Source organism: Morone saxatilis, unplaced genomic scaffold, assembly GCF_004916995.1.
Source record: "Morone saxatilis isolate NCDOM2014 unplaced genomic scaffold, NCSU_SB_2.0 Contig12, whole genome shotgun sequence".
NCBI lineage: Eukaryota > Metazoa > Chordata > Actinopteri > Moronidae > Morone > Morone saxatilis.
The window spans coordinates 13834416-13849694 of NW_023339674.1; the positions used below are offsets into that span (position 1 = coordinate 13834416).

General features: G+C 45.4%; 2 protein-coding genes across 4 annotated transcripts; one reads left to right on the forward strand and one right to left on the reverse strand.

Annotated features, from left to right (window-relative positions):
* Positions 1-698: 698 nt before the first annotated feature.
* On the forward strand, positions 699-6067 carry tmem47 (transmembrane protein 47). Its single transcript, XM_035653298.1, has 3 exons — positions 699-1161; positions 5498-5638; positions 5866-6067. The coding sequence occupies exons 1-3, from the start codon at positions 936-938 to the stop codon at positions 6042-6044; spliced, it is 546 nt and encodes a 181-aa protein (XP_035509191.1). The 5' UTR covers positions 699-935; the 3' UTR covers positions 6045-6067.
* A 1582-nt stretch (positions 6068-7649) lies between these two features.
* On the reverse strand, positions 7650-15009 carry tab3 (TGF-beta activated kinase 1 (MAP3K7) binding protein 3). Of its 3 annotated transcripts, XR_004796426.1 has the most exons (8): positions 14818-15009; positions 13923-14118; positions 12395-13646; positions 11357-11517; positions 10912-11005; positions 10581-10755; positions 8987-9070; positions 8465-8519 (listed from the first exon to the last, which is right to left on the reverse strand). XR_004796426.1 is itself a non-coding variant. In XM_035653297.1 (7 exons), exons 2-7 carry the CDS (start codon positions 14022-14024, stop codon positions 8374-8376), a joined length of 1839 nt encoding a protein of 612 aa, XP_035509190.1. In that variant the 5' UTR covers positions 14025-14094; positions 14818-15009; the 3' UTR covers positions 7650-8373. The 3 variants fall into 3 exon arrangements, 2 of the variants coding, with proteins under 2 accessions (XP_035509190.1, XP_035509189.1); XM_035653297.1 differs by lacking the exon at positions 10581-10755 and having other exon boundaries at positions 7650-8519; positions 13923-14094; XM_035653296.1 differs by lacking the exon at positions 10581-10755 and having other exon boundaries at positions 7650-8519.
* Positions 15010-15279: the final 270 nt, after the last annotated feature.

Here is a 15279-nt window from a genome sequence, read left to right on the forward strand (position 1 = left end):
GGCACCACAATATCCAAACAAACCTTGAAATCAAGAATAAACTTTTAAAGTTTATAAAGATCTCAGTTTAATCCATAGAGGATGTTGTAACTGCGTGAAATATAATATTTTGATGTCTGTTTGTCATGTTCAGTACAACAACCATTGAGTGCCCCCATTTTCCATCTACTTCACTTCAGTGGTGTCTTCATTTCCCAGTTGCCTTTTGAAAATCACAGACAAAAGGCTTTGTAGGAAAATAGGTTAAGGTTTGTATAGTGCCAATGAAGAATGTGGCTTGCTAAAATCTTTTGGGAGAAAAAAAAAGGTCTTTAATAATAATAAAGTTGGGGGGGGGTTGCATTATATTCTGATATATTTGGCCTTGATGAAAGCTGTGGAATCAGCACTTCTGCTTGTTGGAACCCTACAAAGAAGTTGACTATAAAACATTTATTACATCCCCTTCCATAGCACCTACACTGTGCAAATCAGACTGTTTCAAGGAGCATTGTTAACATACACCACCAACCATGAATGTATAAGCCACAGATCTCACTGACTCCTGTTGACTTTTTTTTACTCCTCCATCAGTGAATATGAGGACTAACAGAGAGAGAGAGAGAGAGAGAGATGCTGTGTAAGAGCGGGTCTAGGCACTAGGACCCAGCAGGTGCAGCGCTGTGTTATTTCAGTGATCTGCAGCACAGTCCCGTCCGCAGAGCGCTGGTCTACAGCAGCGGCAGCAGCGTCCTCTGGACTCAGGACGCGGAGCGAGCGGCGGCTCTCCATCCTGCTACCCACAGCACGGGCACGGAGCAGGAGAGGAGGAGGACAACCACAACTTCAACCTGACTCATTTTTGGGGGGGGGTTCGAGGAACGAGCCAGGAAAACACACAAACATCTTCTTTTTTTCTACTTCTTCTTTTTCTTAATGAGTAAGATACTTCAGATATGGCTTCATCCGTGAGCGGCACAGAGGAGGTCCGGGTGTCGACGTTGACGCCCCTGAAGTTGGTGGGACTCGTGTGCGTCTTTCTCGCCCTGTGCCTGGATGTCGGGGCCGTGCTGAGCCCGGCGTGGGTCACGGCGGACGACCAGTACTACCTGTCCATGTGGGTGTCCTGCTGGAAGCCCGTCAGCTCCGAGGAGTGGTCCTGCAACAGCACGCTGACCACCGGTGAGACAGACCTTATGGTGGCTGATGGGTGGGGGGGTGATGTGATGCGCCACCATGTTGTTTTGGAAGTTTTAAAACCAGTTGGGTTGTTCTAGGTTTAGGGATGTTTCAGCCTTGAAAATGGCAGGATTCGGGGGTGCAGACAGACACTCACATTCATATTCAAATGAAAGTGAGATGCACAGCGCTCAGGGGTAACAAAGGATCCCTGCAGACAGTGCACTGCTGAACCAATCTGTTCTGTGGGTGAGAATTATAAAACATCACCCAGGAGAGTGCTAAATGTTAATTACTTTATAATTAGCTATTGCCTGGTTAATTTAAACTGCAGAACTTTTCTGCATGAAATAAGATAGCGAACAATGGGCTGCACATTAAAGTGGGAAATAATCGAGTGTACGGGGAAAAAGGGAAAAAGTTTATCCTTGAGTCTTAAAGTCTGATGAATACGACACCTTTGGTTTTCTATCTAGTTAACTTTGTCTCTGAAACATTTGCCCAGTGCGCCACTAAATGATGTGGGAATTCTGCCTCGCCAGGAGCGGTCCAGCTGGGGTTTCATTTGGCCTTTTGTTGCGCACAAAATGAGCCTTTGTGTGGGTTTCTTCACCGGCCAAGGAGCAGAGCAACTCAGAGCAGAGAACTCCCCAGAGATCCAGATGCCTGGAGATTAGTAACCAGGGAAACAAGTGAAGCACTCCAGTAATGCTGATTTTCCCCATTAAGTCTCCATGAAGGCTTTTTTTTTTATGGAAACATTTCATATTTCCACCACAGCCGGCCATTCAGTGTTTTTAAATCAATTTCAATCATGATATTTATGCCTGACATCTATAAAAAGTGTAATGCAATCAGCAACAACTTCCCTGCAATTTGTGACGCTTATAATGTGCCTTTTTTTTATTTTATTGAGACACTGGCCCCGTTTTTAGAGGCCATAGTTTGTGATATTGCTGTGTTAGGTTACACTGGATTGTAAAGTGGACAAAATAGGAGGAACACTTTATAGTATAATCCAGTGCAGGTCAAACACCACAAACTAAAGCCTCAAAAATGACGAGAAAAACAAAAAGTTCAAAGCTCACTAAAGGCAGGATTCACTGCAAGGCTTTAAATAGGATTTCACTATAACTGAATATATGTAGCGCTTAATATTGTGTGAATATATTGTGTGATTTTTATCCGCCTAAACGTTGTCTAACCTTTGCAGCAGATGTAAAATGAGGGTAAATCTTACATAGATTTATCTCAGACTGGCTTCCCAACTACAGCGCCTCCATTGTGTGTGTGTGTGTGTGTGTGTGTGTGTGTGCTGCTATATATATATTTGGCTTTTTGCTGCCTCTGACCTCCTCCTGTGTGCTGAGTGGTGAATTGTGTTTTTGTTCGTCAGACAAAATGTTTTCTTTCTGTCTGAGAGATGAGTAACTGTGGGTCACGTTGGCCCCCGATCCTCCTCTGTCAGCGCAGACAAAGTGCACTTTGGTGCCATATAAAGACATGCAGTCTCCGTGTCAGCTCTCAGCAGAAGCATACCAGAGTAAATGCACACAGCAAACTGCCCATTTCCCCCGGCTTGTGCTTGGCTGGGCTTATTGATTTGAATCCCAGTAATCAGTTTCTACCCCCCTCCTCAGCCCCCCAATATTTCCTCGGTGTCATGCTCTGGGCATTAAATAAATCCTGTTAGTTTGAAACACCAGCTGGCCGCTCAGATGTTTTGAGCTTTTTTCTGCAAGGCCTGCATGTGTGTGTGTCTGGGAATAATATGCAGTGTGAATTAGAAAGTAGACATGACATATCGCCTTGCTACATCTGCATGAAGTGTTTAAAATATACAGACGAAAATGGTAACTCTTCCTCTCTCAGTGTGTCTCATACACACACACTTAAGCAGAGGGTCGGGGTCAAGTATAAAAGATACAGACCTGACACAGGGCTAGGAATGTGGAACAGTCGTGCAAGAGCAGCGTGTGTGGATGCCAGGTCTGTGCGAGATGAAGGGCCGAATGTGGAGCCAGAGTGTGAGCGAGTCCAGCTCAGTGAGACGCAGTGATCGCAAAGCATATTAATAATGCAACACGCTATCGATCCCATATTTGGGTGTGTGTCCTCTCTTTGAAGGAGGCCACAGCACAGCGTTGGCTACAGGAAGCGAGTTAAGGTTCAGCGTCGCGCTAACGGACCCTGGGTGCTTGAACCTGGGGCCTCTGGTGGAAGATATCGCTGCTTCTTAAACTTCTCCATCCTGCTGCCTTGAGTGAGTGATACAGTGTGTGTGTGACAGCAAGAGAGATACTCGAGGCTCCTCTGTGACACAGATCTTCCACCATTGTCTCAGACAAAGGAACAGAATTGGGGCCCTGAAGGATCTTTTCGATTAACACTTCAGCTACCCCTGACAGGCACACATGGGACCATAATTAATGCTCAGATTGGATCTTGTGTACTGTATCTCCTTTTTCCATCTGTCATCACGCCGGGCTCAGATTAATAGTTTGGCGCTTCCTGCTCGTCAAAGCCTTTAAGCACTCTGACTCTGGCTGTGTTTCTTGCACAGCGTACAGGGTCTGTTCCAAATCTGAAATGAGATGACTCTCTGCATCCTGCTGTTTCATGGGTGCACTGATAAGGCTTTCGATCGCAGACTGGCTGAGCTGAAGGCACCACACTGACCTAGAGAAGATATCTCACCACCAGTGGGGCTTTGACAACTACAGGTCAAATCACGGTGGCTTTTTTTTCCTGAGAGGCAGCCAGTGAGGCGGTGGCAGAGAAAGTCAAGGGGTTGGTCTTCAAGGGGGCCTCATGTTGTGCAAGCTGGAGGCTGGAGGGGAGCGGGTGCTCTGCTTTTTGTGGGCTCTTTCCAACATCCTGTGGTGACAGGGCCCATTTTTAAACTCTAAATCCTGGACCATGTTTGGTCAAAAGTAGTTGATGTTTGTTTATATTTGAGCTGCTTGGCCCCTGGAATAAAGTTTCCCTCCAACACGAGTGGGAACTGTATTTTAAGCAGCTTATGTTCCGTCACTTTCTCTCCACGGGTGAATGTTTTAATGATTTTCTGCCTCAATAGAGAGGAAACATTCTTGGCAATGCTTAATCTTTTTATTTTTTATTTCCTGGGCTCCGTGTATACTAACTAAAAAAAGACAAAACATATTACTAAACATAAACTAAAGTCTTTCAGTGTAAACTTTTCCACCCACTGTAATATTGAATCACTTATCCACAGCCCCCGTAATGCTTTGATGTTTGTTTTTTTTCACCCACTGTACTTTAAATTATTTCCTCTCGTGTAATCAAATGCCTCATCATAATATCCTCTGCCTGTTTACATATGGACCTCCTGTTTCCACGAGTACGCAGTAAAGCTACGAAACAGAGACGTTTAATCACAAACAACAGCTTGTCTCTCAACAGTCCTCAGTTAACATCCCATGGCTAATTCAGTCTAAAACAAACTTTGTTCTTAAACACATTCTTCTGCTGATGTGATTTTTTTTCTTTTGCACGAAGCAAATAAAAATCTGACTATCATTTTTCCTCTTTCAAACGTAGAGGCTTCCCAGTTTTGTCCCTACTGTCCAACAAGCATAGGGAAGCGAGATCGAGACGGCAGTTATTTCCAGTCGAGTGTTTTTGGAGTAAATCTGAATGAAATGCTGAGAATGCTGCTGAGCTGGCACCGGCCAAGAGAGAGGGATACTCATTATCTGAGTCACCTCACAGAATCACTTTGCCTTTCTGCTGCATTAGGATCCATTACAGACCCGCTGGAATCTTGTGTGTAGCCAGGCGTTTGTGTGTGTGTTTGTTTGCTTCTTGTCAGCCACAAACTGCTGCGCTAAGCTTTGAGGAGTTATTCGCCGCGTGGTTCACATTCTTCTACTGCCACTGGCCATGGATCCCCCCCCCCCAGCGGTTCATGTCAAAACATTATGAGCCATTGCTTCTCAGAATATGCATGAGGAATTGTCTCAGTCTCTGAACCGCAAATAGTTTGTTTACACTGCGGTAATTCGCCACAAACTTTAGTGAGAGGAATCATTTTACTCTTGTGTGAGATTGAGCATGGCAGTGTTACCGTGGCTCACCAACATGGCCTGTGACCTATTCTGCTTCCTCCCTCCACTCTTTTATCCCTCCTCGTCTATCTATCCACGTCCCTGCCTCCTGTCAACAGCAAAGACACGGCTCTCCAGAGTAACCCCCGTTTTAGCTACCTATGTCACTCTCTATCTCAGTGTGATTTCATGCCTTTCCTCCCTCACCCCTCCCTCTACCCCACCCCACCCCACCCCCTCCTCTCTGTCCCTGTGTGTGTTTGTCTCAGACTGGCAGATCGCCACACTGGCCCTGCTGTTGGGGGGGGCGGCCCTCACCCTGCTCTCCTTCCTCGTGGCGCTGATCTCCCTGTGCTTCAGCTCCAGGAGTCGCTGTTACAAGCCTGTGGCTGTCATGTTGTTCTCTGCAGGTACGTGAACAGATTGTTTCTCACTGGAAGAAAAGGATAGTCCAAAAATACCACAAAATGTCTGTCCAGCTTCCAATAAAAACATGTCTATGGTATGTTGGCTGTCAGGGGGAAAGATCCAAGGCATGTGCCATGCGCCATGCCTCTCATTTTGTTTTAATCTTTATCATTCTGTATGTATTTACCACACTTTTTGAGTAACTTGTCTTTCACATTTTCCTCTGCAGTGGTGCTCCAGGTGTGCAGCTTGGTCCTGTTCCCCATCAAGTTCATAGAGACAGTCAGTCTGAGGGTGTATCACGAGTTTAACTGGGGCTACGGGCTTGCCTGGGGATCCACCATCTTCTCTTTTGGAGGAGCCATCCTCTATTGCCTCAATCCCAAGAACTATGAAGACTACTACTAAAATATGCAAGACAAGACGAGAAACTGAGACTCTCTGTTTCACCCAGTGTCCTCTCAGTAATAGGAACTTTCTGTCTGTTACACAGTGCACAACCACAGACTAGAAAAATAGGAATAAACAAAATGCTTATTGTTAGTGGCAGGACTGGAAATGAGCTCTTCCATTTGATACTGTGAACTTATTATCTGAAAGACTATCCTCACTCACTGGACCAGAGTCCCGTGCTTTCTTTTTCTGGCAGCAAACCCGGCTGTGAAAAAGAAACCCAAACCAGACAGTTTTATCTGGGAGTGAATGTCACCACTCAGAGAAGTCTGCGTCCCCTTTAAGCGGAACTCCAGTAGGTCTTAGATTTGGGCAGAAAATCTGGAGGGAACAGATGGATTCACTGACCCCATACCAGGACGAATTGGTGGACTAATTTACCAATCAGAGTAGAGAAGGCAAAGAATGACGTAAACTCAGGCCAATCAGGGAAGTAACGGATTCAGGGAGGAAAATATCCTATTGAAGTGATATCCTGAGGATGACAAAGTGAGGAAGACAGGGCACACCTAAGGAAATACAAAATGCCGCATTTCCTCAGAGATACACTACATCTGGAACTTGGCCTAGCCTTTTTCCAATTGTAGAGTGTAATAGTTTTGTGAAAGCATGTCATAAGGCTCCAAAGGACTGGCTTTATTTTTTTGAGTCTATTAAAAGGCTCTAAGATATTCATAATAAACATAGGCTACCTAAGACAGTAAAAACATTCCACAGCTACCTTCTAAATGATATCATACTGGTGAGAGGAACATTTACTGGTTAATGAATAGCACAGAGTTGGTGAACCGTTTGGCTGCATAATGTAAATCTGCAGCGTAACTTGAGTTATACCTGCTTTTTTGATAAACAAAATTATTGTATTATATGTAAGTATGTGCAGTAAGCATAATAAACCTATATTCCAAGAAGACCAGTGGGAAGGAAAATGGCAAATGACCATGTCTGCTGAGTGTGTGTGTGCGCATATCTGCATGATCATACCACCCAGCATGTGCTCATACACCTCCCCATGTGATGCCTCCTTATCTTCTCTCTGTAGAATAAGCACCATTCAGAAAAAGAATGTTCTGCTTCAGAAAACAAGAGGCTGCAGCAGAAAATCATTGTAGTTTTTGAAGAATTCAGCATACTTAGTTTTTGCATCTGAGTTAAGCTTCATGAGAAAGTACTTTAGGAGATGCTAGAGTGCAATGTGCATGAGTAGTGTTATGGAATCAAGAAAAACATGGAAAGTTTCTAAACTGAAAAAGGAAAGTGTGGTCTTGAGAGGAGAGACGTGTGGCAGCAGAAGACCTGTACTGATGTGCTCTGGTAGTAAGTCTTCTCAAACATCATTCATCAAACATCGAGGTGATCAGGAACTCCCCCCTTGCAACATTAGTGGAAGTGAGTGTGTGCATGCCACTACCATTTGCTGCTGTGTTTCTGATTCCCACTGGCTTCATTACTAACATAATAAAGATCTACTGGTAAAAAAAAAATACAAAAAATGTGTGTTTGGTTCATTTGGGGAAACGGAGTACCTAGTAACCGTGCAGATGTGCCAGCTGTGCGTGGTCAAGTCACATAGAATCAGCTCCTTTATTAAGTACAGCAAGTTGAGGCATTTGCACAGGAAATCAACATCATTTGAACACATAATACAGGGTGGCTTAATATGCATAAAAGTACCAGGAATATACTCCTATGCAAATGTCTTTAGTGTTCTTTCAGTGAAATAAGCTCTAATACAGAGCCAGATACAGTGTACAGTCTACATTTCGCATTTGAACGTATATACCATTGCTGTTATTGTTCCACTGTCAGAGAGGGAGTTACAAGTCCTGGAGGTGTCTCCATTTTGAGTTCAGGAATGGGCGCAGATGCGTAAACAGTGTGTCACTCATTCTGCGTGGAATGTTCTCTAACTAAATCGTAGCTCCTCCTCTTCAATCCTCGGTCATTCTGACCTTTCTGAAGCCCAGACCCACCCGCTGCCAGAGTCGCTGTGTGTCACTCCCTCTTTTATACATTTGACATGAGAAGAGTCTTCAGCTGTCACAAAAAACAATCATCATCCGCCAATGGAAACAAGGGTCAAAGTGCACAGGAGTAGTAGATGGGAGCAGGAGAAGTGGGCAGAGAGGGATAGTGGCTCTTCCTCAGCAGGTAAGAGGGACTTATATATTGATTGACAGGGCAAGACCTCTAGATTCTGCAGATTTAGGAGGGATGGGGCTTATACTATCCAAGGATTGGCAGGGACTGGGGCAGGGGTGGGCAATACAGCACAGTGCTTAGCTCAGGTGTAGCGTGGCATCTCGCACTGTTCACAGCGGTTGAGTGCAGGGTGGTTGAGGAAGGTGCAGCTTTCACAATTCCACTGGGCGCCTTCAAAGTCCTCGTCCCTCTGGGGCCCTGGCACTGGCTTGGAGCCCTGCTCCGCATCTGACAAAAAACAGAGAAGCAGTATATAAAAAAAATGCTGATTTATTCCTGTGATAAAGTGCTTAACACAACAACAATTAAAGTGTCATCAACTCAGAGCTGGAACTAACCATGGCAGTCACTCAAGAACATTCATGCATGCCGCACACCATTCAGTATAAATGTTGACAGACATGGCCATTCAGTAAAGGGCAAGGTTTCTCAACTAGTTTCCATGCCAACAGATTTGTGGAGATCAACACAGACAGTCAGTTAAGCCATTAGTCTCGGTTTTCAAACAAAATTGTTTCAAATACTCTAAGTAATGACCTGAATGGCCTTGCATTGAAACTCAATCTGTATCTTGGCAACAGTATCAATGTATGATTTTACGCTTAAGAACATAAAGTTTTCTTCTTTTCTTTACACAACCTTATGAGAATGTATAACTGACTTATGTTCTGAAACCTACACCGGACAATTCTTACCTTTCCTCACAGGTTTGGGTGGCACTACTGGACCAGGCTGAATGTTGTCATAAAAGTTGTTCATTGCTTTTGGATCAAACTTCCCTGTGGAGGAAAGCAGAAATCAGATACAGAAGATTGTTTGGGTGCCCATCCCAGCCAGATGTCCAATCAGTTTCCAGCCAGTCTTTTCGAGCCTGACTGTCATGCTCAGACCGACAATAACAGCCTTTCAATTCATTGCAACGCAGAGGACTCCAGCAAATCCAGAGTACAGGGTCAACAAGCAAAAAAGTTGAACCTAGCTCAATTTTTACAGCAACGTACTGAAACATCATCTGGCTAGCTGTCTCATAGTGTTATACACTGTACAAATGTAGTTATCCATTACTCAAACCTGACCATCCTGGACTGCATTTAATCATCTCACTGGCAGCCGGCGCAGCACGCCCAAAACAATGCAGCCCCATGCGTTTTGTTAATGCAGCGCTTCATTTGACCGGCCACAAGTTCAGTCACTGATGCTGCAATAAATGAGGCAATTTAAGAACTATTCCCACAACTTTTATGCAGTCCTTGCTGCAGCGGCCATAGGTTCAAGTCCGACCTGCGACCCTTTGCTGCGTCTCATCCCCTTTCCTCCCCAACCTTCAGTTATCCTGTCAAGTAAAGACAGAAAAGCCCCCCCAAAATATACATATATATTTTACACATTTTTGCCAGAAGATGGCGCCTGGCTCTTTCTGGCACGTATTCACTTGGACTCGAGATAAAAGAATTTAAGTCAACTGCATAATGAAATAAGGAAGCCCGCTGTTTTTTGAGTGTTTATATAGCCAAAAGGAGGCTTTTTTTCCCCAAATAAGATTTGACACAGTTATCAACATGGGATTTCACTGTCTGCTTAAGTACGCTGTGCGTAGCTTTATCATCATTAAAAAAATATATAGGTCTAACAACTACAGGCTTACAATCAGATCATTTGTTTTGCAAATGGGTAGAATTTTCTGCAAGCAAAGTGCTCTAGTTCTACTGTATGAAAGCTGGCCTCCAAAATACCAAACATATATATATAAAGACACGTACTTGCATTGGTTAACACCGAAAGTATTACAATTCACCCTAAGAGTTCAAGTTAATGCTGCCCAGAAAATCTATTTTTTTTGCAGCAGGCCATCCTCAAAACCATGCTAGTGCAAGAAGGGCACTGGCGAGTGAAGCCAGCGTTCAAAAAGCTCAGAAGAGACTTGTGCTGCCCCGGTGCTTCACCCTTCGCAGCTTTATGGAAGAGTGGCAAAGAGAAAACGAGTGTTAAAAACAACTCTTATACATGATATCTCGTTTGCCAAAAGGCATTTGGAAGACTGAAACAAAGCAGAAGAATGCTCCAGGAATTTCCCAGGAAGACCACAGCCCAAATGTTTGGTGGCACTGGGCTGACTGTAAGTAAATTGGTCACACTCTTGAGCCTGCTGCCAGTTAGACAGTTTCAGCTTCCAAAAACACAACTCCTGGTAAATATATAAAGCACTGCAACTAATAAACACACACACTCTGATTAGTGGCATTCGAGCCAATGCTGTTATCAATTACGTAATCAACTAGGATCACGTACCAGCCAAACACTGTGCACGGGCCCATTGAGGGTCAACCCTGGATCGGCCTGGGTCCTGTCACGGACCAGCCGGTCATTTTAGAACGCTGCATCTGTATGCAGTTTGATGGAGCCTCATCCATCACTTTGGACCCAACTCTGTCTGCTTCTGGGCTTGGCTCTTTCAAGATCAATGCTTTCAAATAAATCAGAGACACACTTCAAAGGTTTATGTGTAGGATTGTGCATTTATGTGTGTGCATGTGATGTGTGTGACGTGTGTGTGTGTCTGTGTCTGTGTGTGTGCATGTGACACGTGTGTGCGTGTCTGTGCGTGTCTGTGTATGTATACCTCTAGACTGCACTAGATCTGTCTCCTTCAGGGTACAGTCGATATCAATCTGAAGCTGTCTGTTCAGACTCCGCAATCGGGTCATCTCTTCAGGCTGCAACCGTGCAAACACACAAACCAGTTAGATTAGACCAAAATAGACGACCGAATATTCCCCATCCCTTCTTTCAAACAAGATTCAAACAACAACAACTTTGTTTGATACAATAGTGCAATTTGTCTTACTCTTGCTGCAGAATGTCAGTTACAATGAAGCTGCTACAGCCTACTGAGCCTCCATGATTATGGGATAAAGATAAAGTCTAAAATCTTCTGAATGCTGAACTTGTGAAATCAGCATCTTTTGAGCATGTGAAAAAGTATAAAAAGATTTGTGGTGACATAAAATACAAACAAAAACAAAATAATGCAAGTGTGAGTCCAAGTACGGATGTTCAGTCCTTACTCTGGGTATAAGACTGGTGGAGTTAACTCGTCTAAAGCGTCTTTGAAGGGCGTCATACTCCATGTTGTTGACATCGGCCTTCAGATGCTCTAGTTTTTGCTTCTCCAGCAGCAGCTCCTTCAATAAACGCTCCATCCTGGCCCGCTGGTGGAGCAGGAGAGCTGTAGGGAAACACATCAAACAAAACGCTTGAAATTCAAGACTAATAAGATTTAATTGAAAACCTCTTACTTTAGTGCTCTGTTACTACTTCATATTGATATACAAGCCCGGGACAGACTTTACAACACATTTAACAAAAAGCACTAAAAAGGCAGCAACAGAGACAATTCGTGAAATAAAGACCAATTGTATGTCTGCTTTCACTAACAGAGGACAAACAGACACAAAGCAGTCACACAAACTACATCATTTATATGGCTGGGGAGAAAGTCTATATGATAGCAAAATGTGCCAAAAGGGGCAGCTAAACACCACAAAATGATGGTCATTATTTTTCACTTAATCAGCAGTTTCAAAAAAAGCTGGAACCAAATTGGCATGTGAGGATTATTGAGAACTGCGGTATTAATACCTTCTATACAGGCCAAGTACACAGAGATGCAGTGTATGACACAATAAGAAGTTGGATTCTATCAAAAATCTGCGACAAGGTGAGGTCTTAAATATTTGTAGATATATTTATGAATATATACGGTTTTCAGTTTAGTGTAACTCTTTAAATCAAAGGGTGAGCATGACCATTCTTATTTTTTTGGTATTTTATTAGTGACACGTGAAGTAAACATGGGGACAGAGAGAGGGGCATGACAAGCAACAAATACACCCAGCTGGAATAAAACCAGGGACGTTACGGTTATGTGGTCCACATCTTAACCACCAATACACAAAATAATCCAATTCTGAGATGATATGCACCTATTACTTTTATTAAATAGTGTTTTTAGATAACACAGCCCCAAACATGAATCCAATGTCAACTCCAACTGGGAAAAAAATAGCTCAGGTGCATGCAGAGCAACAGATAAAATCCCTTACCTTGTGTGTAGGCATAGTCATCAGAGCCTGAGCTTGAACGTCGGGGCATTTGCTGAAACTGACTGACGATATTCCCTGGTAGAGCGGAGATGGGCAGGATGGGTGCAGGGGCAGCGTTGTGCGCCCCGTGGTCTACTATGTTAAGAAGAGACTCCGCTTCGGCCACAGGAGGTGAACTGGGTGGCCTCTGGGCCTGGCCTCCTGGGGACACTTTGATTTTGAAGGTGTAGGCCGACTGGCCCGGTTGAGGAGAAGAGGCTGGCCGAGGTCTCGCTGGGCCCTGGTGCTGCAGGTACATCCCAGGGTGGAAGGATGCCGGGCCTGCAGGTCCACTCATAGTGATGCCCCTCGAAGGGGAGCTGGGCGAGGGACTGGTGGCCATATAAAGCGCTCCTTGGGGGTGGGGGGTATGCACAGGTGAGTTGCTGCGAGGTCGTGGACCCTCCAAGGTAAACTCTATCTGGTTCTTGAGGGAGCTTTTTGAGTGGTAGGGCCTGTAAACTGTTGGCTGTTGCTGGGGTTGTTGCTGGTGATGGTAGGGCATGCTGGGAAGGGTGGGGGAGCTAATAGGAAGGAAGACATATTGCTGGTGCTGGGGTTGCGGCTGGGGCTGTTGTTGTGGTGGCTGTACCTGATGCTGCGGGGAGCTGTAAGGCGAGCCATATGTGGGAGTACTGTAGGGGGACTGCTGATGCTGATACACAGGTGCCCCCGAGGAGGGCCAGGGCGCTGGCTGTGGGCTCTGGGAGGGTGAGGGTCGAATATACAAGGTGGGGTTAGTGCTGTTAGGGTAGTGCCCAGGAGGGATTTGCAGAGCCTGTGGGACATTGGGTATACTTTGTGGAAGTGTGACAGTTATAGGGTTCATAGTGTAACGTGGGACTGGGGCGTATGTGGGGGACATGCCCTGTATTGTGGGTGGAGGAGTGGGAGTGCTAGCCGACCGGCTCTGATCGTTCATAAAGAAAGGATTGTAACCTGGGGAGGGTGCCATGGTGGCAGGGGCTGACAGTGGCTCAGGGTAGCTGGGCCGCTGGGGTTCGATATGACTGTCACTGGTGCTATGCACTAGGGAGCGTCCCATTTCTCTATTCGCCTTGTTCGCCTCTGAGCCCGGATAGCCCAGGCTAATGTGCAGCAGGTGGTTTCGGCCCAGTCGCCCCTCCTCTGGACTGTGATGGAACTCGCCATACAGGTACCTATTACTCTCCTGAGCCAGCAGGTGGCAGCAGAGGTCCAGGTTATTGTTGTTCTGGGACAGCAACAGAGAACAGTGTTAGTCATGCAGTGTGTATCAGTGTGAGTGTTTAAGTGCTCATCTTCATAGGTGTTACTGACCATTATACTTTTCATAAGAGATAACACTGGAGGTTGGTAATTGGGTAGAACAAACACATAGCATGAAAAATAAAACGACCCATCTAACACAGCTTTTCAGGAGTGGACGTGTGTGTGTGTGTGTGTTGTGTGTGTGGTTGGTTGTGGTGGTGTGAGAAGAAGAGAGAAGAGAGAGAGAGAGAGAGAATACCTGCAGAAGGCACTGGGATACTACCCCCTCTGGGATCTCTGGGAAACGATGCTTGAGGTCCTGCAGGATTTGATAGTCGAGCTGAGAGCCTCCCTGCGCCATCCTCAGCCAACACAGAGAGTCAACGAGCCCAAAGCTGCAAACGCTGAAACAACCGACCTCGTCTCATCCCCTGAAGATGCAGAGATGGCCAAAACTGAGGACAAAACTCAAATGTCATGGGAACGCTCGGGATAATCCTATTAGCTCCGTTGGCCTGCCAAAAGTCTGTCACACACCCATGTGTCAGCAGTAATTACAGCGAACATATCAATGAAATAGCCTCTGTGAGACATGTCAGCCTGAGTTTTCAAAAAAATAGCATAATTTAAACATCAACAGAGGCCGAATAGCCGGAAAAACAACCCACGAACACAAAGACAACACGGCAGCGTCACTGGCAGTCATTCACATCAGCACACGAGTGGTAGCGAGGTGTCCGTCAGCGTGTTGCTGCGTGTTGTTGTGTGTTTAACCACACTGTTGCACCGAGCGACGACGACATACCAGCGCTAGCCAGCTAGCAGGCTAGTTACCAGCCCCAGTTAGCCGCCGTGCATCACTCACACAAACAACCACGCCGGTGTGCTGTGCAGCTACCGGGAAATAACGCTGCCATTCCTGGAAGACCGTCCGGTGTTACCCGTAACTTCAATCAGCAACACAGTCTCCCCCCCCGACACGAGTCAACTCTTCAAATAAGATTAACTCGCCTCGCTAACTCTGCTACCGCTAGCCCTAGCTCGGTGCTGTTGGCTGGTCAGCTGTCACAAGCCTGGGTGTTGATGGATTATAGCTAGCTCACCGTGCTAAAGTCAGCGGGCATTAGCCACTGACGGCTTTTATAAAAACCTACCATAAGTTCAGAGTCTCCTTCCTCTCTCGGACCATAGCTGAGTCTCGAGGAGAGTTGCGGCGTTTCTGAAATGGTGCTCCGAGGTTTGGATAATGTTTGTTTTGGCCAAATAACTTGTAGTTTCACATTCCAGCGTCAGGCCGCTGCCGCTGAATCGCACACAGACTGTCTATCGCGATAATGTCAGATTTTCCCGGACCAGGAAGTTGTTCAAATCGGCTAGAGCGACGCTGTCACTAGTGCGCATGTCTCTACGTGCCGTGCCCCTCTGGCAGAACTCCATTCAGTTTTTACTCTTTTTTTACTCCATAGTCAAACATTTCTCCTCGAAAAACACCAGTCTCTATACATACAGAATGATCCGACAAACCGGAGCTATTAGATCTATTCAGCCTGTATAAATTCCCTACCAATAAATCTCAGGAACAGATATTATGATTTGAAAACCGTTAAACGTAGGAC

Bases quoted from the DNA above. Each gene is read 5' to 3' on its own strand.
- tmem47 (XM_035653298.1), top strand. From the start codon at position 936: ATGGCTTCATCCGTGAGCGGCACAGAGGAGGTCCGGGTGTCGACGTTG. The intron at 1,162-5,497 runs GTGAGACAGACC...TGTTTGTCTCAG, and splicing joins CAACAGCACGCTGACCACCG to ACTGGCAGATCGCCACACTG. The intron at 5,639-5,865 runs GTACGTGAACAG...TTTCCTCTGCAG, and splicing joins TGTCATGTTGTTCTCTGCAG to TGGTGCTCCAGGTGTGCAGC.
- tab3 (XM_035653297.1), bottom strand. From the start codon at position 14,024: ATGGCGCAGGGAGGCTCTCAGCTCGACTATCAAATCCTGCAGGACCTC. The intron at 11,006-11,356 runs GTAAGGACTGAA...GCACGGTTGCAG, and splicing joins CCACCAGTCTTATACCCAGA to CCTGAAGAGATGACCCGATT. The intron at 8,520-8,986 runs GTAAGAATTGTC...GTTTTTTGTCAG, and splicing joins ACCCAAACCTGTGAGGAAAG to ATGCGGAGCAGGGCTCCAAG.